At 33.6% G+C, this 24,437-nt stretch overlaps 3 protein-coding genes and 2 pseudogenes across 3 annotated transcripts; 1 reads left to right on the forward strand and 4 right to left on the reverse strand.

The window, feature by feature from the left end:
* Positions 1-3,278: 3,278 nt before the first annotated feature.
* On the reverse strand, positions 3,279-4,474 carry LOC105123518 (putative disease resistance protein RGA1). The gene is made up of 3 exons (XM_011023148.1): positions 3,767-4,474; positions 3,631-3,690; positions 3,279-3,539 (listed from the first exon to the last, which is right to left on the reverse strand). Exons 1-3 carry the CDS (start codon positions 4,451-4,453, stop codon positions 3,279-3,281), a joined length of 1,008 nt encoding a protein of 335 aa, XP_011021450.1. The 5' UTR covers positions 4,454-4,474.
* Positions 4,475-5,056: 582 nt separating this feature from the next.
* On the reverse strand, positions 5,057-6,804 carry LOC105123453 (putative disease resistance protein RGA4; annotated as a pseudogene).
* Positions 6,805-7,958: 1,154 nt separating this feature from the next.
* On the forward strand, positions 7,959-9,826 carry LOC105123519 (probable mitochondrial chaperone BCS1-B; annotated as a pseudogene).
* LOC105123456 (histone H2B-like) lies at positions 9,712-10,415 on the reverse strand. Its single transcript, XM_011023058.1, has one exon. The coding sequence runs from the start codon at positions 10,332-10,334 to the stop codon at positions 9,888-9,890; it is 447 nt and encodes a 148-aa protein (XP_011021360.1). The 5' UTR covers positions 10,335-10,415; the 3' UTR covers positions 9,712-9,887.
* A 5,956-nt stretch (positions 10,416-16,371) lies between these two features.
* LOC105123455 (AAR2 protein family) lies at positions 16,372-23,103 on the reverse strand. Its single transcript, XM_011023057.1, has 12 exons — positions 22,848-23,103; positions 22,635-22,775; positions 22,450-22,509; positions 20,997-21,126; positions 20,205-20,434; positions 19,963-20,055; positions 19,814-19,885; positions 18,792-18,824; positions 17,993-18,133; positions 17,652-17,708; positions 16,894-16,992; positions 16,372-16,829 (listed from the first exon to the last, which is right to left on the reverse strand). The coding sequence occupies exons 1-12, from the start codon at positions 22,941-22,943 to the stop codon at positions 16,770-16,772; spliced, it is 1,212 nt and encodes a 403-aa protein (XP_011021359.1). The 5' UTR covers positions 22,944-23,103; the 3' UTR covers positions 16,372-16,769.
* Between the last annotated feature and the right edge of the window lie 1,334 nt (positions 23,104-24,437).

Consider the following 24,437-nt stretch of genomic DNA (forward strand, 5'->3'; position numbering starts at 1 on the left):
GTTAATCCAATTAACAATATAATCTCTTAGTCTAGCCGCCCAGAGCCGCTAAATATCATAACATAATCTCAATGAAAGGACAGTAATTAGTAATTAATTCACATTGTGCCTAAAGAAGGAGAATGATTTTGGGAAGCACGTCCACCTCTTGTTAGGCACAACATGTTTTTTTAAATGGCGAAAGAAGCTTCTGTGTGCAAGGAAGGGGCCTTTCAAGGCATTTTCAACACTGCTTTTGCAGTTTAATAAGCTTAATATTGGATCCACTTACCCATCATTCAATATTTAATTTTACTGTGAATTATCATATCAGTTAAAGTAATGTTTTTCTTGGGATTCAAACAAAAGGGGTAATTAACGCTAAGGATCATCCTGCTCAATTTTTCTAAGAGGTCTTGGATTAAATTTTTTTAATTGAAAATAAAATTAAATATCTTGTGATAAGTCATTAAGAGCAGGACTATATGGTCAAGAAGGGGAGGTTTTAATGTCACCTTCTGATTTGTCCACCATGGGAAATTCTGTTGACCAAGAAGTCAAATTAATTGATTCAGAAATTGTTCCCTTTGACTACAATTATTGGTGCATCCCCTTTAGCAGAGATGAAACATCAATAGGGATATATGTATATATATATATATGTATGTATATATATATATATATATGTATGTGTATATATATGTATGTATGTATGTATATACACTTTCAACAAAATTAAAATAAGTTATTTTATTTTATTTTAAATTTTAACTCCTTCAAATTCTAAGTTAACTGAATTTTATATTGATCCATCAACACGGTTTAACTTTTATAACTATAAAGAGTACGAAATTTAATGTTTGGAAATAACTTTTAAGTGTTTTTTTTCTAAATAATGATGAGCAAAATAAAATTTTATTTTCTAAAATAAGGAAATTTTTAATTTATTTATCAAGATAAGATACTCCACGCTATATAAGCATCATAATGATATATAATATCTAAAAAATATATATATGTTTGATTCCATATAAGCACCATGATTATTTATTAGGTAAAGAATAAAGAGAAAACAGGATACCTATCACATTGGCTACAAATAACATCACTAAATTTTATTTTCTGATAGCCAGCGACGGGCTTGCAATGACTGTTGAAGTTTCAAGCATAATGATAAGATTGTATAATGCTTTTCAGAGGTTGTTCTTGTAGAAACCTCCATGAACGTGTACAAGACTTTAACAAAAGATACATAATATATAGAATTAGCTTGCAAGTTTTAAAATATTCTTGTGAGAGGGTGAAATTATTCTGGATGAGTTAATTCAGAACTTCGTATAAATCTTATCTAAGCATGATAGTTATTCGATGAGATCAAGCTATATATATAAGAATGAAAGGAACTAAAAGAAAAAAGAAAAACTACTCAGAAAAATTCAAAATCCACTGTGATGCGATTGCTAAAACCCTTCAAGTGCTCTCTCGCTCGCAAGCATGTCCAAGGCAAAGCACAGTTTACACACAAAGGCACAGATACAAAGTTGAAATGAGCAGGAAATGGGGTGAATCCACTGAGTAAAAGAAGAGATGGGTTAATTTTGTTGCACAAAAAGGGTATGATTTTGTGTGATGCAATCAGCAATGCATGCAGTGTATATATTGCTACAAATCTGGAAATTCTTCCAGGCTCCTTCATAGGCAAACTAGGGTAAAATATCTTTTGTCCATTTTCTTCAACCTGTATCTGAAAATTTGTAAAACAATCTGACGGACTGACACCATCAATTTGCTTAAATGCGCAATCTTCATTGTTTTTTTTTTTAGTTTTCTGTGCATAATATGATACTAGCTAGAATGTGTTGGAAAAAATATTTCTATCGCCAAGTTAATGGCATGCTTTAACAATTTAGCTATAGCCAGTAATTATCAGTCGGTGAGGTACAACCTCAAATTATTTTTTATCTAAAAAATATTTTTTAGCTATAGCCAGTAATCCTGTTCCTGTGACTGATTTCCTTTTTTTCATGAATGGAGGTCCATCGGCGGATATAAAAAAATGGAAAGCCGAATGACTATAAAGTTCGAATGTGTTGGAGTTGGGCCATAGTGTCTTCTCTTATATATTTTCCTTTTACCCCACAGAAACTGCTTCCAAAAATGATACGACTTGCTTCTCAGCAAAAAATAATATATATATATATATATAATTAATCAAAGTAAAGTATAAGATAAGATAGTAAAGGGAGTCATAATTGCCTCCCACTCCCTAAAATCATGATTGAAGAAAGGATGACAGTTCCATCCAGCTAAATTGTGGATGGATGTCCCTTTTGAGCATTGAAAAGGAAAAGAAAAGGGCCTCTTTTTTTAAAACAAGCCCATGAAAGGGCCCAAGAACCAGGTATGCTTCTCATGATCAACCTTCACCTTTTGTGTCTTTTAAGTGACTTCATAGGAGCTCTCTAGAAGCCTTTAGCTCATGTTCCAAATTTTCAATTTTACCCTAAATTTTGATTCGACGCGTGATTTTTATTAAGGTGTTGTGTTTTTTTTTTAAATAATTTTATTAAATAAATAATTAAAAATAATTTCATATTTTTTTATTTAAAAATATATAAAATATTTTTTATTTTTCATAACAGTATATTAAAATTATTAAAAAATTAAAAAAATATTAATTTTTTTAAATAAATATATTTTTAAAAATCACTTAAAACCAGAACCTATTGTACTCCTGATCACCCAGTTATTTATTTTAATTATTTTTTTTTTATGGAAGGAGGGACTCCCAGAAAGTATACGTATAGACGGCCCATTTAAGGGTCTGGTGGGCTGGATATCTTCTTCAATTTGTTGAGCAGCAAGGACTCGAAAACTCCAAAACAATTGTGATAAATTAAATTTCAAAAAGTCAAAATATCATATATGTGTATAACGCATGAGTAGAAGCCGGGGGTTGATTTTATGCAGATGTTCAAGTATTGGTACAGCCGTGATGGCATTACAACCATTGGATTTATTATTTATTCAAATCCAATGAAATTCACCGGCGTTGTACCGAGATTCCAATCTAAGCACGATAGACTGTAGTTAATAAACCAGGTCTGGTTTTGCGGGTTGATTCTCGACTCGAAATATAGTTCGGGTCGGGTTTTATAGGAATTATGGATACTAGCAGGAAAAAACGGTCTAAATTTATCAAAACAGAGGAAGAGTGTGTGAACAGCAAAATATTACCCTAGAATTGATTCTGATAGACTGTTTCTCGTCAGATACCAAGAGGGCCAATCATCATTTCTTCATCTCTGCCAAGAACCCAGGGACTGGATTTCTTCACTGTTGATAACAATCTCAGGGATGTGAGCTACCTTCAGCCAGTCCTCTCCTGTTTCTTTATTGCACCGCCTCTCCAGATTCGGACATTCTTCAATTTCCAGCTCCTTGAGCACGTTAAGTCTCTTTACTCCATCAGGCAAAGACATCAAATCAGGGCAATCCGAGATATGCAAGTATGAAAGTGACATGAGATGTCCAATCTGATTTGGCAGAGAAGAAATTCCCTTGCAATCACAGATTGTCAGAGATCGTAGAGAAGTGAGATGTTAGATGCTCTGTGGCAATGAATTCAGCTGTGAGCATCCATAAATATACAAATGCTCGAGGACGGTCAGTTATTGCACTCCCTTGGCAAGCTTTCAAGTTCATCACATTCTATAAGAAACAAGCGTTTAAGTGCAAATAGATTATCAAGCTGATTTGACAGTGACTTGAGATTTCTCAGCCTAACAATTTCCAAGCGCTCAAGGACAGCGTGGTTTTTCACCATTCCATCAGGAAGAGCAAATAGATTATCAAGCTGATTTGACGGTGACTTGAGATTTCTCCGCCTAACAATTTCCAAGCGCTCGAGGAAAGCGTGGTTTTTCACCATTCCATCAGGAAGATTTGTCAAGTCACAGAAGTTCTCAATACTGAGGAAGGCAAGAGAAGTGAAATTCCTGACCGATAAGAGTGATGCAGCACTGCTGTTCTTGATTTTTAATGTTCTAACAGATGGTATGGTTGGCAAGTCCACCAACTTAGCACAATTACAAACTGTTATCTCACGAAGGCAAGGAAAACTGTCTCTTCCAGTTCCAGCTGTATTTGTCCATGCCTCTAAGCTCTGCATGGAATCTAAAGTCAGACTCTCCAGTGATGGGAATGGTATTTCCTCATCTCCGTACACATCCCTGCTAATATACTTCAAACCTTTCACACTCTTCAGACGAAGGTTCTTAAGGAATTGTAGTTTCCCTAAAGGTGGAAGACGCTCACAACTGCAACACTCTTCCACTGATATTTGCACTAGATTTGGTAGAAGCGAGTCCATCATCCAATTTGGAAATTTTATGCCTTGATATCCACTTATGCATAGCTGCTTTAGATTTGAATGGGGTTGGAGACCACAAAGAACCTCTTCACTTCTTTCCATGCTGGCGTTAGTGCTTATTTCTCTTTTTCAAGATAAATTCAGTGACTGCAGATTTTTCTTCCCCGCCAAATTGGCAACTCTGTCTTCTGTTAAACCTTGAATATTATCAAGATTCTTGATCCTCAATTCAACCCAAGAAAATTTAATCTATTTAGCTCCCCTATGTCGTGACCATCATGCTTGCCCACAATGAACATGCTGAGCTTTTGTAGGCAAGGCAGTTGTCCCATTCCAGCTGGCATGCACCGAGGTTCTTCACAACACGTGATGTCAAGATACGTGAGATTTTTCATGTCCTTCGTATCTTTGGGTAACATATGAAGGACTGTACAATTTCTTAGAATCAGAGTTTGCGAGTTTTGAAGAGAAATGGTTGATTCAGGCAGTTTATGGATGAAGGAGCCGGAGACATCTAAATACCTTAGATGCTTCAAATTACAAATTGATTCAGGCAATTTCGTAAACTTTATAGCCAGGCCCTTAGACACTTTTGTCTAGAGAAGTAAGGATGAAGATCCTCACTCCAAGGCTTTATATTGTCATCAAAATGAGGCACCAAAACTGAGCGCAGTGACCTAGCTTCGAGGTCCTTGTCACCAGGAGCAGATACTAATGATCTCCCCTAAAAAGCCACATGACGAACTGCTTCTGAAATTTGCATCTTTGTATTGCCCGCAATCAAAATGCGTTCATGGGACGTAATGGATTGTGCAAGATCATGGATGAGATCGTGCAGTTTACATGTTATGTTTCCCAATCCATCTTCCTTCACATCCTGAAAAAATGACCTCCCAGCTAATTCATTGAAAATATCATGCCCCATGCCATGTAAATCCGTTTGCCCTTTGCAAGCAATAAAACCATTTGCCACCCATGGAGTTATGAGCCGGTCCTTCTCCTTGACATAATCTTTAGGGAATATGGAACAATATGCAAAGCATTGCTTCAAGTGTGGAGGTAGATTAACGTAACGTGATCTCAAGGCAGGCAAAATCGAGCTTCCTTCTTGTCATAGATCCCAAATCTCACTTTCTTTGACTCATCTTCATGTTTCTTCAACGGCATCACGTTTCCTAGTGCTTTTATAGCTAAAGGAACCCCACCACACTTCTTAACTATCGCTCTTCTGATTGTCTCCAAGTGTGCATGCTCCCCTCTCCTCCTCGTCCTGAACGCAAGTCGCACAAACAAATGCGAAGAATCATCATCGGATAATCTTTCCATATGCAGACATTAAACTGGTTCCATTTTAAGAGCAACAATCTCAACACGGGTAGTTATTACAAGAACACTACCTCTTGCTCCACACCTTAGTAAGTCATTCAAACTGTTCCACTTATCATGGTAATCATCCCGCACATCATCCAACACGAACAAAAGCTTCTTTCCACGTAACTTCTCTTGAAGACGCTGCAAGGGATCAAGCTCTGTAATGTCACAAGGGCTATTTTCAACAGACTCTATCATGGCTCTTGTCAACCTTCTAAAGTCCGAATCATTAGAAACACGTACCCAAATTCTCAAGTCAAAACGCCTCTTCACCATATCGTCGCTGTTGATTAACTAAGCAAGAGTTGTCTTTCCATTCCACCCATCCCACAAATAGCATAAACAGAGAGATCATTTGAAGTGGTGAGCAATGAATGGATTAGGTCTTCTTTCTCCTTGTCTCTTCCATAAATTTTAGATTCATTCACGTGTGAGCTAGTCACTCTCCAATCAAGGCTGTCCACCTCTACGACCCCAACTTCCTCCTTAGATGGGAGTCATGCGCCTTGGCAATGGCATCTAACTTTTCTCTTACAGTTATCAATCTACGTGCCATTTTCACTCGAAACAAAAGTAGATTATAGCAAGAGAAAAGAAGGATCTTTCTCGGTTTTTGAGATCGCTTTGCTGCAAATGCCTTTGAGCTTCAATGGTGAACTCATCCAGCACATCATCAGCATCATAAGCAGCATCCTTAAGGTTGATCAGCCACTGCTTTATAGCCTCATTCTTCCATTGCTTCTCCTCTGCATCCCGGACCACAGCTTGGATCATTGTGAAGGTGCGCTTGAGATTCTCTTGCTCAGCCTTTAGCCCCTCAACAACTCCCAGTTCTTGAAGCACTGTTGAATTCAAGTTGCTCAAGACTGCAGCCACAAGAGCAGAAACAAGGGCATCAGACATAGCCCCTTGTGTGCTTCCCTTTCTTGGAAAAACAAAAATATAGAAGAAATGAATATGGATATGGATATGGAGAGAGAAGTTTGGTGTGGATGTTACATGTGAATGCTAGGAAATTCAGAGTAAACTATTTAATTTTTTCTTCACGTATCATAGAGAATGCAGGTGCTTAAAGGAAAATTAGCAACTTCGTGCTGGAAGAACTGGGAGTTTTTGAAAGATTCATGCATTGAATTTGTCTCTCTCTATGATGACTCGACCTTCTTACAGTAAAATCAAGGAAAACCAATGATGCTGTACAGAAACAAATACAAAATTAAATTATGATAAACCATGAACACTAAAAGATTATTTTGGAGTAAAAATATTTTTTAAAAGTATTTATATATATATATATATATATATAGAGAGATCATTTGAAGTGGTGAGCAATGAATGGATTAAATCTTCTCTCTCCTTGTCTCTTCCATTAATTTTAGATCCATTCACGTGGGAGCTAGTCACTCTCCAATCAAAGCTGTCCACCTCTACGACCCCAACTTCCTCGGTCTTCTTTCTCCTTGTCTCTTCCATAAATTTTAGATTCATTCACGTGTGAGCTAGTCACTCTCCAATCAAGGCTGTCCACCTCTACGACCCCAACTTCCTCAATATTTGTAATATCAAAATAATTCAAAAATATAATAAAATTAAAAACAAATTTTTTTTTTTTTGAAAATATGTGCCCAGCTGTGTTCTAAATAACTATTTAAAAATGTTTAGGTGTTCCATTTCAAAATATTTTTTACATGAAAATATATTAAAATAATATTTTTTATTTTAAAAAATTTATTTCTAATCAATACAATTAAAACAATAAAAAAATACAACAAAAAAAATTTAGAGCAACAAAAAATATTCAAACCGTTGAACTAAAACACCAAACAAGCCTTAAAAAGATATTTGTTTTTCCAGTAAAACTCTGCTTTTAAAAAAAATAATATTTTTATTTTTATTTTTTTCAGTTTTTGGATCATTTTACACGTTGATATCAAAAATAAAATTTTAAAAATATATTATTTTAATACAATTTAAAAAATAACTAATACAATAACAAACACTCCCTCGAAAACGCCCTCCGAAAATTGTGGTTTCTTTTTCTTTGTTTTGGTAATACCAAAGTTGTAGTTATACTATCGTGTATACGAGATCAAAGGTGGAGGCTGCAGATGCCACCCTCTCGCATCTTCGGTAGAAAATGAAGCGTCTCTTTTGATTATAATAATAATAGTCTTGATTTGATCAGACTCAAAGCGAACTAAATTGACCTCAATTCGAGTTCTTATTTACTTCTATAATGGCCATGGAAGGCTTACAGGGTTATTAACTTCAGGACCTGTGAGATTAGTTATGGTATACGCAAACTGGTCCGGATATCCACGTTAATCTAAAAAAATAAAAAATAAAAATTGACCTGAATTAATTTAATTTTTTAATAAAATATCTAAGATAATATTATTTAAAAAAATATCCAAACTTTTTTAACTAAACAGCACTAGGTCTCGTCCAATCCTTACGTCAACAGGTTATATATACCAAACTTCATCATAGATGAGCGATAAATCTGATTAAAATAAAATAAAAAAAACCTGGAGTCATGCATCCCTACCGTGTACCATGTAAATCTGATTCTACTTTGCAGTTTGAGGAATAAAAAACACTTAATCTCTAACTCTTCTTGTCATTTTCAGTGATCACTGGAGAAGCATGGACTCAACTAAGCTCGGCCATAACTGGCCTAAAGTTTGCTCGGGTCATTTTTCAACAATATTTCCCTCATCGACTTCGTGGCTATCTCGAAAAATTAGTCAGAAGTTGATAAGTTGGGTGGTATCCTTGCATCCACATTACCTTTCATGAATTCACGAGTGAGCGTCTCAAGCGCAGCGAGGCCCTTTCTGCCATTCAAAACTATCTCAGCTCCAATTCTACAAAGACTGCTAAGAGACTCAAGGCTGATGTTGTCCATGAAAGCCAGTCTATCATCGTGATTGCCTGGAAGCGTGGCTATCTCCTTTATGGCCCTCCGGGAACTGGCTAATCGACTATCATTGCTGCTATGGCTAATTTCTTGGGTTATGATCTTTATGATCTTGAGTTGACCACAATCAAGGACAACAGCGATCTTAGGAAGCTATTGATCCAAACCACTGGAAAATCTATCTTCGTGATTGAGGATATTGATTGCTCACTTGATCTAACAGGACAGAGGAAGAAAAAGGAGAACGATGAGAATGATGCCGAAACAGGAAAAGATAAGGATCCAATTTCTAAGAAGAAAAAGGAGGCTGAAGAAGAGAGCAAACGCACTGGTAAGTTTACTTTATCAGCGCTTTTGAATTTCATCGATGGAATCTGGTCAGCATGTGGGGGAGAAGGAATTATTGTGTTCACTACCAATTATGTGGACAGACTGGATCCTGCTTTAATAAGGAGGGTGAGGATGGACGAGCATAGAAATGTCATATTGTTTCTTTGAAGCATTCAAGGTGCTAGCCAAGAATTGTTTGGAACTCGAGTCCCACGAATTGTTTGGAAAAATTGAATAGTTGTTGGGGAAGACAAAGATAGACCTGCTGATGTTGCTGAGAATCTGATGCCAAAGTCAGACGAAGAAGACGAGGAGACTTGTTTGAAGTGTTTGATTGAAGCTCTTGAGGCTTCAAAGGAGGAAGCAAGAAAAGAGTCTGAAGAAGAAGCAATGTTAAGGGCTGAGAAATAAGTAAGATTAGCCATTGTAATTGGATAATTCCTGGTAATCTATCACTATTGTTAGTCAATTTTTCAAAACTGTGCCACCTGCTTCTTGTAGATTCCAAATCACCCACTAGCCTTCACGTCTCTTCGATTATATAAGATCATGGAGATAAAAGATGCTAAAGAAGACATTGTTTAGGAAATGGGGCATTTTCTTTTTGCTGTTGATCATCCTTTTTCACCCTTAGATTCCACAACTCCATCAACTGTCCCTTTTTCTTAAATATTCCTAGAGCTGATAGACATCCACTAAGGCAAACAAAACCAGAAATTATCAAGAGACGGAACCATAATTGAACAGAGTTAACAACACTGCGACTACTGCTGTATTTCATTTCTACTATAGAAACACACAGATCAAGCGTAAACCCTAACCCTAGAGACTTACTTGCATACTAGAGAAACAGAAAAAGAACAAAAAAAAAGAGGCCCAATTAACCACATGAACAAAAGAAAGTACATAGCTAATCTAAGAACTAGTGAACTTAGTGACAGCCTTAGTTCCCTCAGAAACAGCATGCTTAGCCAACTCTCCAGGCAAAACCAACCTGACAGCAGTCTGGATCTCCCTCGAGGTAATCGTGGGCTTCTTGTTATACCTAGCAAGTCTTGAGGATTCCTGAGCAAGCTTCTCGAAAATATCATTAATGAACGAATTCATGATACCCATCGCCTTGCTTGAAATCCCAATATCTGGATGAACTTGTTTCAGGACCTTGAAGATGTAGATCTTGTAGGTCTCCGTGCTCTTCTTCACCCTCTTCTTCTTCTTGTCTCCAGCTACTGCTGCTCCGCCTTCTTTTGGGAGCTTCTTGCCCGCCTTTGGCTTCTTCTCTGCAGGGGCTTTCTCTGCCACTGTCTTCTTCTCCTCCGCCGGCTTCTTCTCCGCTGGCTTTTTCTCTGCTCTTGGTGCCATCTTTTCTCAAAGGCGACGAATACAGAGGAGGAGAGGAGAGGCCAAGAGAGTGTTTTTCGTTGGAGATGACTTTTCGTGCTGTGAGAGTATTATTTCTTCACTTATATAATAGGAGCCGGGTAGTGTCCTTGTGTGATTGGTCGTTGCTTTTTATATGGATTGATGACGTGGGTGGTTTCGATCGTTGGATTAGAAAAGGGTAGTTTATCAGTAGGCGGTATAGATTGTTTGCTATAGTTCCATGGCAGTCGTTTAACACAGATTGCTGACATGGACTAAACAAGTGTAACGCAATTAATTATTCAAAGTTGAGTTCCGTATGAATTTTAATTTTAATTATTTTAACTTTTAACAAACTCGTTATTTGTTTTGTGTTTGGAAAGTGATTAATTGAATGGGAGTTTCGGTGGTTTTTTTTTAAAGTATAATTATTTTAAAGTATAAATTATATCTTTAAAAATTAATAATATATGTTTTCTTTGTACGAGTCTCATATAAAAAAGCTAAAATCACCTTCAAATCAAAAGCTTTTTAATAACCCTCTAATATGTGTTTGATAACAAGTAAAACACTAATTTAAAGATGTGTGATTCATATTAAATCGTTCAACCATATGCTAGTGAAAAGCATGTTTTAGTGATTGTTTCATATTTAATATTATGGTTGGAATTGTGTTATGTTATAACCACAATTTATAGTTATTTAGTTAAATATTTAAATGAAACTTAATGATTTTTTCAATAAAAAATTAAGATTATACCACTGGTTTTACTAAAATAAAAAATTATTGTTTTTTATTGCTCGTTTCATTACCATATGTATAAAGTGAATTATCACCTAATATTTTTTACATGAATTGTCAGACACTTATAATTCATGAGTCATTGTTCACGTGAATAATGACTTTACTATTCATTGGATTATGTTCAAATCAGTAAAAAAATTTAATTTTTTTAATTTATATTTAATATTATAAATTAGAAAGAGATCGCAAGATGATGTAATATTTGCAGAATTTAATTGCAATTAAAATATTATTTCTGATGATATTTTACTTGATTTTATTACAAGTTCAAAAAATCATGAAAATTGTAGTTCTTATCGGATGAATTTAATATTTGATGAAATTGTAAATAAGTTAATGGAACAATAAAAAATATTTGATATAAAATATTATTTATTTAATGATGTAATAGTAATATTTAAATTTACTATATTTAAATTAAAAATCATCAATATTAATATATTTTTTTTAGTTATTTTTTAACCTTAATTTAAAAAACATATTTAACTAAACACATAAAATAACTTTTTATTTAACCTCAATTTCAACCATAATTTTAGCCAAAAATACTTTTTATAAAATAATTTTTTTCAAATTATGACAACAAAAATAACCACAATACCAAACACACCTACTCGTTTCTAAAACTATATTGCAAAAAGTAATAAGCCTATAAGACTATTTAACATTTTTACGAAATATATCTTTATCCTTCTCTTTTTTTTAGTTCTCCAGTTAAGATCCAATTTAAGCCCTCTTTGTTTTTGTGTTTTAAAAATATTAAAAAAATTATTTTTTATTTACTTTAAATTAATATTTTTTTGTATTTTCATATCATTTTAACGTGCTGATATAAAAAATAATTTTTAAAAAATAAAAAAATATTATTTTAATGTATTTTCTAGTCAAAAATACTTTTAAAAACAATGACAACCACATTTCTAACCGCATTATAAGACTCTTATTATCCATATTATTCAAATTAACACCAACCTCTTCCAATATTAAAGAACCTCTCTTTATAACCAATATTTTCATCATCTTCTTCTTCTTTTCCACTCATAAACCATGACAAAACACAAATCAAAACCAAGTCTACATCAACCACCCTTTACTCCATGACAAAGATCAACAAAAACTAACATTAAATTTATTGTTATTAAGTGCGTGTTTGGTGCTGCAGCTATGTTTATAGAAAAACGTTATCTATATATGTTTGAATACGATATAAACATAGTTTAAAGTTTGTGGGACCCATTATATTTTGCTTTCTAAACTGCAAGATTTGCTAAAGTAATTTCAAGCTGCTTTGTTGAAACTGTGATATAACACAATAACTAGATGTGCCCAAGAAAAAGAGTAGAAATAGAGGAAAAAGAAGAAAAAAAAAGTTAACAGTGGAATAATGAATAGTGGAGAGCATTGGATTGTTAGTTCATTAACGACCTCCGTTGTTTCCACTACATGTCAGATATCATCGCCACCTCATATAGTCGGCTCTTCCCCTTCCCCTTCCCCTTCTTCTTATGCACTTTCCTATCACCACCGTTCTGCAACGTAAACAATGGAGAGCAGCTCCCTCACCACTTCCCTCTATAATTTCAATCGTCGTCTTTTCCCTTCCCCTTTTCCTTTTCCTTTTCCTTTTCCTTTTATCGTCTTTTCCCTTCCCCTTCTCCTTCTCCTTCTCCTTCTCCTTCTACCATATTTAGTTACTTCCCATTGTTCTACAAAGTAAATAGTGGAGAGCAACTCTATTGTTGATGGGTCAAACTAGGTTCGCCCCAAACATAAATGCATTAGATCGAGTCCAACTCAAACCCAAATGCATTGAATCGAATTCGACCTAGTAAAATAAAATAAAAATTCTCAGATATTGTATTTTTTTAAAAAAATTAATGTTTAACATGATTCAGTGGCACTATATAGTTACATTAGAAGGAGATTTTATGATGGCATACCATTTGCAAAATTTGATTGCAATCTCAATTTTGTTATTGATAATATTTTACCTCATGTTGTTATACGCTCAAGAAACCATAAAAACTATGATCCTTGTCTGATAAATTTCATACATGATGAAAGTGCACATAGTTTAATGAAATAGTAAAAAATATTTTATATAAAATATTATTTATTTCATGATATAATAGTAATTAAATATTCAGTATTTCAATTAAAAACCATCAATATTAATATATGTCTTTTTTAGTTATTTTATAACTTCAATTTGAAAAATACTCTTAACCAAACATATTAAATTACTTTTTAATCAATATCAATTTCAACCATAATTTTAATCAAATATATATTTTTCCAACCTAATCTCAATTAAAAATACTTTTTATAAAAACAACTTTTTTGAAACTATAACCACAACAACTACTACAATACCAAATATAATCCTATAATCCCTTATTCGCGGATAATCACGTGTGTTATTGTTAGCGTAGAATTTTATTTTCAAGTAGTTAATATTAAATATATATTAATTGTTCAATGTCAAGTATGGAAACAATTAATATCTATTTGGTAATTTCATGTTTTACCATAATTTTAATCAAATATTAATCACATGTTTTTAGTGAATAATTAGTTTTAACCATAAATTTTACCAAACACATAATTTACGCAAAGCAACCACACAAAAAAGTATTTTTTTCAAAAATTACCTTTATGAATCCACAAATTCAAAAGCAACCACAATACCAAATATTATAATTAAAAGGAATTTTTTCTTCCATCAAGATTTTGTAATAAAATTTGATAAGAATTTTTATTTAATTAAATATTTAAAATCTAAACTTTTAATTTATAAATTCTAATTTATACTACATCTCTTATTGAAAAAAAATGATTTTACCTGTTTTTATTAAACATAATTTTAACTTACTTTAATCCTACACTATTTATAAAAAAATATTTTGAAATTATAACTTACAAAAAAGAAGAATTATAAGTCAACACCAAATGAATTCTAAGATTATCTTTGCGAAATCCTAAAATGATCAAGAAGTATTTATTTCTCAAGTATTTTTTGTGATTTATATACTGAACTATGATTAAGTAACTTTTACTCTTCTTAAACTCTTAAACTTGATATGGCCAGTGATAAAAGGTCATATGTTAAAGTTAGGTCCAACTATGTGGTTGTTTTAGTTATTTTGTAAAAATAAAATATGTTTTAAACCTGATTTGATATTTTATTTTGTCTTAATTAACCCTAAACCAATTCTATAAAAAAATTAACGCTAAACCAAATACTTAAGAATAGATCATCCATTAAAAAATATGAAAGCTAAAACAAAGAGAGGTGAGAAGGAAAATTTTTGTTTGTGGAATCCAATCTAAACATATATCAATACTCGAATGATTTCATCTTGGGTATATCAATTTGAATTTTTATAACAAAAAATTTAAACTCGAATTTTATATTGATTTGTACTTTACAAAGAGTTTTTTTTTTTTATTTTGTTTTGTTATCTTATTTGTGTTTGAGAAGTCCAAAGGGTTGTTGGATGTATTTTTTGGCTAAATTTTTAAATATTTGTCAAAATCTGGCTAAATTTATGCTGTGTTTGTTTTTATAGTGGTATCATATTTAAAAAAAATTATATTTTTTTTCAAGTTGATGTTAAAAATAAATTTTAAAAAATAAAAAAATATATATTTTTAATATATTTATAAATAAAAAATATTTTAAAAATCACTACCACTGCAATATCAAACACTACCTCAAACTACAGAAAGAACACGCTAGACTATTAGTCTTATTTGAAGATGTCACATCTTTCATCATATTTTCTTTTTTATATATGCTAAGGCATAAATGAAGATTGTAGTTGCTTTGCGAGGGGAAGATAAAAAGAGAGAGGGAGAAGAAAACACCCATTACCTAACCGAAGGTGGCTGTCAACCTAGCAGAAGGTGGGGAGAATAAAAGACGAGGGAAAAAGGTGGAGCCCAATCGAAGGTTAGAAAAGAGAAATTACTTGCTTTTTTAAACATGATAGATGTTATATATTTTTTTAAAAATACAAAATAATATATATATATATATATATATATATAATTTTAAAGGAAAAAAATTAAAAAAAATAACAAAACAAATGCCTGCCAAACAGGCCTAAAATGAAAAGGAGAATAAGTGGACGCTATCGACCGAACCTCTCCCTGGCCCAACCAAAACTCTCCTCTCCTAGTCCATCAGTGATCAGACCTCTAACACAAAACCCAACTGAACCTTCAATGTCAAGTCCAACCCAGTTGAGAAACATATATGAGAAAAGGGGGTTGTCCACCGACCAAATGCCTACACGCTTACCTTAATTTTCAAGTTACCACTGCATGCATTTCAAAATTCAAACGCCATCCTAGTACAAGCCACTCTACCGTATCATTCCTCGACATTTACATCGTAGGTAAAGCTCCTGTTTAAAAGTGCAACACAGACAGATGTTGGCGAAAATTCTTTTTTTTTTTTTGTTTAAAATTCATTTTTTCTATATTTTTGTCTCATCAAAAATAAATTTTAAAAATAAAAAAACATTAATTTAATACATTTCTTAAAAAAAATATTTTGAAAAACAATTAAAATTATATTTTACAAAACAACCTCAATAACTCCCTGACTTTGCAATGATTAACAATGAAGGAGACGACATCCCCTGGTAATAGGTTTGTCAACAGGTTTGCCACCTTATTCTCGTGGATTTGCAACCTAGGCTCTACTATCTTTTCATATATATATATATAGCAAGGATATCGAAGGAGCAACCACCATTAACAACAAATCTACATATACTAAAAAACTCAACCCATCACCGGTGCACAAAATCTCCACTTACACTCTATTTTCTTACTTCTCTTCCTGACTTGAGCATTAGAAAGTCTGTTTTACAGATGACACCAACCTGCCCTCAACAGCCAATCCGAAAAAGCCCAAATTCATCTGAAGTTTTTCAGAGATTTCATCACTTTCTAAGTTTTTCAGAGATTTCATCACATTCAACAATCAGTTTAAGAGCACACAACGTAGTGAAATTACTAATTAAAAATGAAGGTCTTCAAAACCACATCCTAAATGTTACATTTGGAATACAATAAATACGTGTAAATCAAACGTTATCTATATTTTGTTTTGTTCCCCAATACCAAACTGGAATAGGAACAGAAATTATGTATATTCCATCATCTTGCCCTTCAAATCAGTCTTAAATGTGAGTTTTGAAAAGTAACAAATGGTAACTCATGTTGTGCTCACTAGTGATATTTCAGTGTCACAATCCAATCTGATCTTCTGTTTTCCCGACCATGTTCGTAGCAATTTCCAGCCTTTCAAGATAATTTACATCACATTCAACAATCAGTTTAAGAGCACGTATAACTTTATGAAATTCATCGCTGAAGACCATCCTCGAAATGTAACTGTACAAGGTCCTTGTTTCCTAGTCTTACAGATTTTCATAACTATTTTATGGAGAAATTTTGAACTGTCTGGCAAACATGTTAGCTAATATTTTGACATGAAATTGACCGATTTCATAAGACCATCTACTGATTTGCAGGCAATTAATGTTGAAAACAAAGATGACAGATATGCTTAGGCATGACTTAGCTGATAAGAGTTAAAAAAGGAATATGTTTCTGGTCTAAGCAGCTGGAACTCCATTGAAGCTCGACTCATCCAACATCTCAACTACAGGAGCAAACTGCACAGGAAGAAAAGTAAGAAAGAGAGAGAATAACCAAGAGCTCATAAACATATAAACTGACCTCATCATCCTCTTCGAAGTATATGCTGCCATCAACTGCGCTATTCTGCTGGAACTCCCATCCCAGAATATTCTCAAGTAGTTCTTTCAGTTTCCTAGTCTGCAAGAGTTGGAACATTAAAGTGCAAACATCTTCCATTCATTCATCCAACACCAGATCATCCATTTCAATGACATTTAGAAGTGGTGAATACTAAATGAAACTATAGATTGCAATAAATTGATTTCTAATCAAATGAAGCCTATCCAGGAGCACACATTAATCTAAGATTCCAATCCATAAGTTAAGATCTGAAACATTCTAGCAAATGGTCAAAAAAGATATGATATAGTGTTTTTTTCATGCAAAAGGAAGAGAATTTGGTATCATGTCAACTATGCATGACAATTAAACATCACAGAAAAAAGTAAAGAATTTGTAGAATTTGGTATCATGTCAAATATGCATGACAATTAAACATCACAGAAAAAAGTAAAGAATTTGTGATGGACACCATCCTTATACTAGTGGGAGAAGAACAGAATAGAACTGCAAGCATGAGCATATGAGTCTGTGGCTTTCACAACTCGCATACAAAGAGAGGTTTGCAGTCAATAACCAAGAATCATAACTATAAGAAGTTTCTAAAATAAAGAAGACCAATTTAGTTTTTCTGAAAAGAATGTTTCAAAATAAAACTTTTGAGATATAAAATATGAAATTTACATGTAAAAGAAAAGAGCAAATTGACTATGAAAAGATGAGTTTAATGTACAAACCCATGTCAAAAGATCTCCATCCACCACAGTGGCATCTTGCACCAGCAAAAAGAAATCCTGCAACCCATTATTAAGCCATAAATCAATCACTTGATCCTAACACAAGAATCAATATGTAATCCTTGCAACACGAATGATTTGAAATTGCTATAAGGTTTTCTTTTTCTTTCCGTGGCCTAGTTGTATAAGAAGTTGCATGGCAGGCAACCAATTATATGTAATGCCTAGGAACTTAATAAGGAGACAAGCAAATTTAAATCACCACGATCTAATTCAAATGTGAAAAGTCTCTTTTAAGTGGCAATTGAGCCTCATCAGTTAATTTTGGTGCAACGAACTACCTTGCAAAGTCGGTGCAAAAAGCTATCAGCAGAAAACCATGACTCGTCCAGCAATGATGATACTGCTATTCCTGCACCATTACTTTCTTTCCTATCTTTCTGAAGTCCATATTTCAGTTGATAGAAGATGACCTTGATGAACTGTGTGAAATTCATATGAGCCAGTACCAGTTAGAACAAAATCTATAGAACCAAAGGTGCATGTATAATGTATTAGCTTTCAACCACACAATAATGCATAAAAACTCAGGCATCAAAATATCAACACCACAAAAGGATAAACACCAGGATCACTAAAAAAAAACCCAGATATACTAACAAGTTTTATCCAGTAAACCAAGCTTGCTAAGTGGATATAGTTAAATAATTGGTGAAGTTGACTAGAGAACTTCAAAATGATAATAAGAGTAAGAAGTTGGGGGAAGCCATGATAAAAAGGTCAAGGCATCAGGTTTCCAGAGTCAAGCAAGCAAATGATTAGAAAGTCCAGCCACTATCATTATAAGGAAGGGGATAAAAATTAAGGTACCAAGGAGCATAAAAACCCATGTGATAATAAAAAAAAGAATTTCAGATAAGATCACAGAAAAAGATTCAGGAATCTGAAACCCAGATGTTAAGGCCTCTTTAGTTGGGTTTATCTGCTAATAACATCACCTTCAGTTAACCTTTTCATTTTGGTGCTCTATTCAGTTACCTTTTCTTTTTGCGGTGGTATTCAGTTACCTCAATTTTAAAACCACCATGATCATGTAATAATATAAAGAAAAACTCAAAACAATTACTGTCAGAATATTACCTTAGTAAAAAGATGACTCCTTGTACGAAAAGGCTGTAAAAAGAACAAAAGAGCACTGTCATTAGAAGATAAATAATACAAAATCCAAAGCTGGAATGAACATCATTGAGGTGATATGTGTAAACTATGCACAGGATGAACTACAAGATAACCAAACACTTATAGAGCACCAAAAGTGAAAAAAGAAAGAAAAAGGTGCTTTTAAAATAATAACATGCTTTCACATTAGAGAAGATAATGGGACAGAAAAAAAATGAAAAGAAAAATTTTCAGTACTGAGTGACCAGTTCACTTTCACCATAAATTAACGAACTTAATTGTATTAAGGAATGGGGAGTAGTATATCATACTATATCAGCAAGAAACTATAAAATACAAAGGAAAAATGGTTAAAAAAAAGTTATTTTAAATGAGAAATGCTCAGAAGATATTGCTGCTTGCAGCACTGAACCAAACACCTAAGCATGTGCGATACTTGTTTCATTTTCATGTGACAGCCACTCAATGTATTGTGATGCACTAAATCACTATATACAAGCACCTGCACCTGCTGTAGAAGATTAGAATCTAGGGAGACGTTGAAATGCACAAACTATGAGTGTGTATATATTGTTCTGCTATTGCTCTTGAATATATGCCTTGTTCAATCTAATCAACACCTCTTTGAATTTGGGCACAGGCCATAATTTTCAATTATTGAAAGCAAAAACATAGCAAGAAAAACTTTGTACATGAAAGAATACAATCATTGGATTCAGCTCACAGGATATGATATAGAACAGAAGAAAGAACAGTGTCAAAGAAAGTTCACAGAAGAACATGTGCGCACAAAGAAGAATAACATAAAGGCACAGTGGGAAGAGTAGTGGTGAAAAACATCATGATCTTAACATGTGGATGAGAAAGTGCACATGCATGATTAAATAAAGCATTGGTTTTCTAAGTTTCAAAGTATTGAGAGCAAATTATATCTCAAACTAATATTTTACTGTCAAGGGAAACTGAAACAAATCATTACTTACAGCGTCAATGCAACTCAGTAGAAGGCTAACCAAAGATTTCCACTGAAAAAATGCTTCAAGTGATTGCCCCATCTGCAGAGTTTTTTGAATGCCATAAAGATATGATACCATCGATCAATGTGCGAAATGCAGGATTCATCTGTGCATACCAAAAATGCAATATAAGCAAACTGCAGCTCCCCTAGAAGTAAGTCTTCAGAACCTCCATAGTCTTTAATCAAAACACTTTCTAGTAATTCAGTCTGATAACAGGAAAACAAGAGGAGGAAGAAGAAAGAAAGAAAGAAAGAAACAAGTTAAGGAAGAAAGAAAGAAAGAAAGAAAGAAACAAGTTAATCTAAATTATAAAATGTCAAAGATAATTCAGAAGCCATACATACCAATACTTTACCTTGTCAAGATTCAAAGAAGTAAGTTCTTTCCCCTCCATTCCTCTTCGTTTAATAACACGTGGGATTGTAGTGTAATAACATCCTCTCTTCTTGGACCGATCAACTGATGCAGATGCTGAGAACTTACCAGTCCCCAATTGTGCATCTAGAGCTCTCTCAATTGATGTTTTAGGACTGTTTTTATCCATTTCAGATTCACATGCAACCGTAATTTCTCCCCCAATGGGTTCTGTGAATTGAATGAGCAATTCAACATAAACAAGCTGTGAGGAATTCACTATCAGGAGAGGCACACTATGTATTTCAAATATGCTAGCAGAGTCATAGTATTTCATAGACAGATGAAAACCTTTGTTCTATTAAAAATAAGTGACTAATGCATATTCTTACATGATTTACATGCTTCAAGCTCTCTACATCAATTACTAGCCAAGAAGCTAAAACTAACATTCACATCAACCAATACCCATATCCAGTGCTGAACTTTTCCTATCTAAATTTAAAAAAAAAATGGAAATGTGATCTGATCAGTCAATGAACATAATATATCTACAAGAAAAAAAATATTTAAATTAATATAAAGTATATATCTATGTGGATTCTCCAAAGCAAATTTGAAAAAGTAGAAGAACCAAATGTAAAATGAGAAAACAGCAGCAATTATAGAAGATGAAAATGAAGTGTTAGAAGCACCAAGCACTCAACCATGAGAAAGAAATCATGAAGAAATCCTAATAAGAGCTAACAACAGAGCTGTTTGGAATAAAAAGCACTTCTAGTAGCTAAAATACCAATTCGTTTGATGATGGTCTTTGTGAGGTAACTAGACAATCGCTTCCATTCTCCATACTGGCTTAAGTTATAAGGACCAAGATATCTGTCAAACTCTAAACTTTTAACTGCTTGGCAAAATCTTTCTTCCTGGGCAGCAAAAAAGGAGACAAAAAACATAAACCAAAATGAAGCCAGCACCATGCACACTAAGCAAATGTATAGATTGAATACTGTCTTCCAAAAAGTAAAGTGTTGAACAGGAACTTCCAAAAAAGAAAACCCAGGTCCGGAATTCTTGTTGTCTAGCCATGTGTTAGAGTGATATGAAAAGTATAGCTATAAATATTCATGTATCTATCAAATTAAAGGCAGGGTTGAAACTGTGCAGGTATGGGTAAATAAGTGAGATCCTTGTAGGAAAATAAACCGTGCAAAAGCTCTCAGTTCCTATAACCATGTAGAATTGATTCTCCTTGCTAGTAATAGATCATTAAGTGTTCGTTAAAGTTATTGAGAAAGCACAAGCATTAACATTATTGCAAAACCAAACACAAGGAAAGACATTATCTCGTGATGGGGAAATCATATAGTCAACCCAATTAGTCAATAACTTACATGTTAAAGCATTAACCAGTTCAATATATTATATCTTGGTTTAAATGAACGTTGATCTGACATTGTTTAACTATACATGCATAAAGCAAGTACACTTGCAAATAAAAAAGCCTTTAAATGTTCCCCTCAGCAAGCAGCAAAAACCTTCAAATTGGAATTCTACAATTCCCAGCCACTTATCAACGTACAGATTTCCTTGGACCAACTGCTAGAATAACTTGCCTTGTCTTGTCCAAAGTTTTCATATCCCAGGACACCTTTATAAAAGAAGAAACTAACCAAGACAGCTAATGTAAGCTGAGGACCACGACACTTTTTTCTCTTGAAGGAGACACTAATGTAAGCTGAGGACCAAAACCACGACACTTTTTTCTCTTGAAGGAGACAAGTACCAAAAATTTGAAGGAACAGATCAAAGGACACTGTCCAAGTAAATTGGGTGGAATTAAGAAATGGCCCACTGTAACCACTAGAAGGAAAAATATAATCCTCAGCTCCAAGAGAATGATCACCAAAGAGTTCTAGAAAGGAAAGCCAGCCAACTACACTACAACTCGACTAAACCATCCAATTGTTAAAGCGATTGCGACTCATTAGCAAAAAAGTTTGACTCAGGTAATCATAACTTGGACAGTTTTTCCTTTTCCCCTCTTGATATTAGATGGAAGAAAAAAAAAAATATAAGGAACAATACATTCTTCCTATTAACAAGGCTTGTGTTACAAATGTACCGCAAACTAAACAAGAAAAGAAAAAATCACCACAAAGTTACCAGCATCACTAATTCTATTTTCACAACAAGTAACTCAAAACATACAGTAAGAAGCATATTCAAAAAGATAAATAAACACAAACCTCGTCTTCTGGAACCTTCACCAGCCTTTCCTCTTGTTGATTCCATTTACGAACAATAACCTGTTCATTAACAAAAAAAAATGAAAAGCAAAAAAGCAGTCATAATAAGAACAAATTTCAAAAATTAGCATTCAAAACAGAAATTAATAAAAATAAAAATTCAATCAAATAAAAAGAAACCCTACCTCAGACGGAGCCGCATCAACGAAGAAGCCAACGATAGGGGAGAATTGCTTGCCGTCTTTACTAGAAGAACTGTAGTAAACAAAATGAGGACCAGGAGGTATCATTTTGATGCCTTTAAATGCTGGTCCCACTGAAAACATCTGCAATTTGTCACAGTCAGTCACGATAGCATAAATTTCGAAATTCAACTAAACGGAGAGAATCTCCAGTACCTGAGTGTCAATGCCGACAATAGTGTACTGAGGGACGTCGAGGAGGAGGAGTGTGGCTCCTTGCTTTACCAGCTCTAACGCCGTCTCTGGATCCATGGCTACCTATTTTTAAGAGATTGTTTTTAGTTTTCTGGTTTCGGTTTGAGAGTAAGGAAGGAAGAAGAGAGAGTGAAAGAGTGAGAGACGGACCAGGCAGTCGCTTTGCAGTTGTAGAAGTAGAATCCAGAAACATCGAGGGCCGTTTCGGGGTTTTAAATAGTTTGTGTTTGGTGAATTTAGGAATCTTTGGGTTTGTAATTGTAATTTCAACGACTTACGGGTGGCAAATGACAATCTTTGGTTGATTTTAGATAGGGGCGTTCACGGCTTTCGGGTTTAGATTTATAATTGAATCCAACTCCACTTCTAAACTCGAATTATTTGATTTTTTTTGGAGTTGGGAAGCTTAAATATATTAAATTTAGGTATTTTTTTCTATATTACAAATATTTACCGGATATATAGATTTAAAAGACTAATTTTCATGGGATTATATTTAGAGGTGAGTATATTGTAGGCATCATTAGGTTTAATTTTTATATCTTACTTCTTTATTAAATTCTTGATATCTTTTATTTCTCTCCAATGAAAAATAATTTTTAAAATAAATTTTTATGCTTTAATTTTTTTTTTATCTTGAGATAGTAACGATAGTAATGGAAAGCTTCTATTACTTAAAAAAAAACTAAAAATACATTGCAAAATTAGAATTACTACTCAAAAAGTTAGATTTTAATGAAAGTTTCTTTTAAAATTTTCGACTATAAGTCCGTTGATTCCAAAAAAAAAGTGAGAAAAATTTCTCATAATTGCATGAGCCTATCTATATACAAATAATTCGCAATTTTAAGAGATTGGTATTTTAATGAAAGATTTTTGCTCTTTTACTTAATTTTTTGGACTTGATGTCAACATTCATAACTTCTTTTAAATGTATCAAATTGATAATGGAGATGTGTTTTTAATATTTTTTAAACGAAAAACTTAATCTTAATTCAAACATATCATCCAAAAATACTCTTTATTATTGGAAAAAAAAAATGTTTAGCCTGGATGATGGACATTGATGCATCATTCTTGCTTGAATTCCTACAAATTTATGACGTGAAAGAAGGGATCGTTTTCACTAGTCTCCTCAAGAATGTCACATTTGGTTGATTATGCAGGGAGAAAATCAGCCCACAACGCAATTCTCAGAGATATGGTAATGCTTGAGAACCAAATCCCATTATTTGTGCTGAGAAAAATTCTTGAAGTTCAATTGTCATCGTTAGAGATGGCTGATGATACGCTACTCTCAATGCTGGTTGGATTTTACAAGGAGATTTCCCCATTTAAGATGTTGGAGGACATTCCCAAGATCAATATCTCTCAATGTGCTCTTTTTTTTTTTTTTGATTTATGTGGGGGTGTCCGGGTTAGCTTACTCGCACCACGACTAATCTCCACGGCCCATTGAACATCCTGCAAGTCCAGTGAGCAAGTAAGGCACCGCGAGGGTGATAGACATGCACGGTAAGACTCGAACCCAGGTGCGGAGGAAGGAAACAA

The sequence above is a fragment of the Populus euphratica genome, unplaced genomic scaffold (genome assembly GCF_000495115.2).
Source record: "Populus euphratica unplaced genomic scaffold, PopEup_1.0 scaffold10.1, whole genome shotgun sequence".
NCBI lineage: Eukaryota > Viridiplantae > Streptophyta > Magnoliopsida > Malpighiales > Salicaceae > Populus > Populus euphratica.